The sequence below is a fragment of the Corvus brachyrhynchos genome, unplaced genomic scaffold, assembly GCF_000691975.1.
Source record: "Corvus brachyrhynchos isolate BGI_N302 unplaced genomic scaffold, ASM69197v1 scaffold85, whole genome shotgun sequence".
In the NCBI taxonomy this organism is placed as follows: domain Eukaryota; kingdom Metazoa; phylum Chordata; class Aves; order Passeriformes; family Corvidae; genus Corvus; species Corvus brachyrhynchos.
Window position 1 is genome coordinate 160,349 of NW_008238634.1, and position 3,433 is coordinate 163,781.

At 52.2% G+C, this 3,433-nt stretch overlaps 1 protein-coding gene across 1 annotated transcript in view; it reads left to right on the top strand.

Annotated features, from left to right (window-relative positions):
* The window catches only part of SFXN5 (sideroflexin 5), an 80,437-nt gene that overhangs the window by 47,377 nt on the left and 29,627 nt on the right, over window positions 1-3,433 (top strand). Inside the window, exon 11 of the mRNA XM_008636085.2 lies at window positions 2,153-2,268. Within this exon, the coding sequence (XP_008634307.1) occupies window positions 2,153-2,268 (116 nt within the window). The remainder of the gene's footprint in view (window positions 1-2,152; window positions 2,269-3,433) is intronic.

Genomic DNA, 3,433 nt, shown 5'->3' on the forward strand with positions numbered 1-3,433 from the left:
CAGCAGGAGCAGTGCTGGGTCAGGCCATGCCCTCACCCTCCTCCAAAGTTAATTTGTCGTAGCTGAAAATCCCAAATTGTCCAAAAAAATCCCACCCAGGTCCAGGGGTTGGGTGCAGGAAACCAACCCAGGTGGCAGCTCCTGGAGGTGGCCAAGGCTCTGCAGGGCCAGAGGCTGCCCTGCTGGAAAAGGGGTTTGGGATTGGTGGTGGAGCATCCTCTGGGGGTGAAGGGGTTCCGTGGAAAGAGCAGGAAAAGGCAAGGAGGGTCTTGGAGCCTGAATTTGAGCAAGGAGGGGCTGAATCCTTTCTCGGAGATGAGGAGGGGAAGGATCTCGGTGCCCAGGGAATGCAAGGAACCCAATTCACCCTTTTCTTCCCAAGAACTGGGTGTGAACGGCTGTCCCCAGGGTCAGGGTGTCACTGGTGAGGGTCTGCCTTATACTGGAGGTGTGCATGGCTGAAAGAACTCTCACAAAATCCCCGAAATTGCACCCCAAACCTGATCTGAAGGAAATTACAGCAGATAGAAAGATTTTCATTGGAGAGAAGGGAGAGGAAGGAAGGATTTCTTCTCCTTGGGCTTTTTTGTGTGTGTGGGGTTAAAGTTGTTGTGTTTAGGTGATGCCCAAGGACAGATTTAGAGCGTGGAGAGCACGCTGGGATAGAAAAAATATCTACAAACCCCCAGGAGTGGGGTGGTGGCTTGGTTTGGAGCCTGAGCCCAGGTTCCAGTGTGCCTCAGAGTGTTTTCACAGCCGCAGTTTCCAGGCCATATTATCACAATTTCTTCCCGGATCCTGCAGATCACTTTGTCTGCACATATATTTATTTATTTCTCACCCCTCCCCGTGCATTTGAGACGTCCATAAAATCCAAGTTTAGCCATAATTAGCAGCACTTTCTGCTTCCTCAGAAAGCAGAAGGGGAGCGGTTACGTGAGTCGCTCGTCTCAGACGAACGGGCTGGAAGCAGCTTTTGGGTTTGGGACCAGGTCAGGGAATCCAGAGCCTTGGAAAAGCATCTTGGGAGCGCCAGGTCTGGACACCCCATCCTGGCTCTGTCAGGAACTCTGTGCCAGGGCACCCTTGGCCAAAGCAGCTCCGTTGGGGGGTTTTATCTGCTCAGTTGTGATTGACAACGAGAAGGACGGGGCATGAGAGTGTTAAAAACGAAAAAAACCCAGGGGCTAAAGTTTCTTTAAATGAAAGGCCTGTTTTGTTTTTGATCTGGGATTCAGGAACTGAAGGGTTGGGAACACAGATATTTTGATAGATGGGAAGAGTGGTCTGGTAGTTGGAATATTAAAGAGAGAGACAGAGTGTGCGTGTGTGTGTGTTCCTCTCCCTCTCGAGTGGAAGGAGCATTTGTCACCACAAATCATCCTTGATTGCACAGAGCTGCCTTCGGAGAGGGCTCACCCACCCACCACCCTCAAAAAATTAGACATTTGTTATATGACATGAATTGAGATTAATTAGCGAATATTAACCCATCAAGCCGTGCAGAAACACATTTTTGGAAGGCACTTGGTGCTTGCAGCAACAGTGGGTTTGTCTCAGTTCTGGGTGGAAAGTTTGCAGGGAAATGTGGTGTGGGGGGTGCTGGAAAATGCCACTTGATCAGCCCAAAAGTTCTGTGGGAATTAGCAGCTCTTCTCTGGGAGAAGTTGGGAAGTGCCTGAGCCCCGGAGAGGGGCTGCACGCTGGAGGGGGGTGCTCAACCCCAGCTCCTGATCAGATTTGAGAGACAGAATTTGGGGTCACCTCAAGGCCTCAAAAGCCACAGGCTGGGCAAGGAGTGGGGGTCAGAAAGGTCCTGGTGCACGGAGCCATTTTTCCCCTAAAATGTGTGAAATCATGGAATGATTTGGGCTGGAAGGGACCCGAAAGACCATCTAGTTCCAGCCACAGGCAGGGACACCTTGCACTGGACCTTCCAGTTGTCCTATTTGCCCTTATTCTCCCAGAGGAAAAAGAAAAAATTGGTTATTACTCTCCTTGAGAATCCCATCTCTTTTTTTTTTGGGATCAGAGCAGCTCAGGGAAGCCCCTCAGCAGACTGAGGGAAGGAAATCTGGAGGGCTGGCAGGGCACACAGAAGCTGCTGGTGGGGACTGACCAGGGCTGATCCTCCTGCCTTTCTCCTCCTCAGCCAGTGCCAACATCTGCAACGTTGTCCTGATGAGGCACACGGAGCTGGAAGAAGGAATCGATGTGCTGGACAACAATGGGAACATCGTCGGCTCCTCCAGAGTTGCTGCCAAACATGTGAGTGCCCGAGGGGTTGGGTGAGCTGGGGCACGGCTGATTCCAGGCTCAGCACACCCCACAGCCGCTGGAATCCATGGCTTAAAGAGCTGGGAATGGAGGAGAGCAGCATTCCAGAGGACTTGTGTCATGTGGGGAAATTTGGGGACTGGCCTTGAAGATTTCAAGAGGCTCAGATTGACCCTGGGGAGATCCTGTGCCTGGTGCTTCCACAGGAGTTCCTTGTGGAGTACCCAGCAGAGATCCCTCACACCTTTTCCCAGACGAGGAGGGCTCAGGCTCTGAGCTGAGCAGTTTTCACCCCTTCCCCTGCCAAACCTGCATTAAAAGCTGCCACCCGAAGCTGGGTGAGGGCAGCCAGGTGTTTTTACCCTTGTTAACACCTGGTTTGCTTTCCCCAGGACCCACTCCGTGCCTGGAGCTGTTCCCTCTCCACCCCTCGGAGCAGTTCTGCCTCCTGAGCATCCTCCTGAGCTGTTGTTTCCAAGTGGGCTCTCAGTGAGACGTGGAGCTGTACCCAGCACACGCCCAGGCACAGGAGTTAATAATATAATGCTGGCATTTCCCTCCCTCCTTCTGTCCAAGGCTCCTGAGGCACTCCAGAGACAGCAATTAATGCACGGCTCTGCAGTCCTCGGCAGGAGCTGGGGGATCTCTAATGCCTCTCCATATTGTTGTTTAACAGGGGGATTCAAACAATCTGTTGAAGTGCTCCGAGACACTTCTTGGAGCCAGTTTTCCTCAATTCCATTAGCTGGCTCCAGGACCTGCTTTCCCCTCTCCATCCTGATGGTTGGAAGAGAAAATAAAGATTAAAAGTGAAGGTGGAGCTGAAACGGAAAATTTGGGAGTTCTGGGAACTTCTGCTCAGCTGCCACCCAATCCCAGTGCTTCTTCCTGGACGGGTTAATCCTGGTTTTTTTCATGTAAAATGTGGCAGATCCTCAGTGTGACCCCTCTGTCCCTCTCTGGGGGTTTGTTGTGATGGGACATAAAATCTTTGTGACATAAAATCCTGGTATGGTCTGGGTGGGAAGGGACCTCAAAGCCCATCCAGTGCCATGGCAGGAACACCTCCCACCATCCCAGGGTGCTCCAAGCTCCATCCAGCCTGGCCTTGGACACTTCCAGGGATGCAGGGGCAGCCACCGCTGCTCTCAGCAAC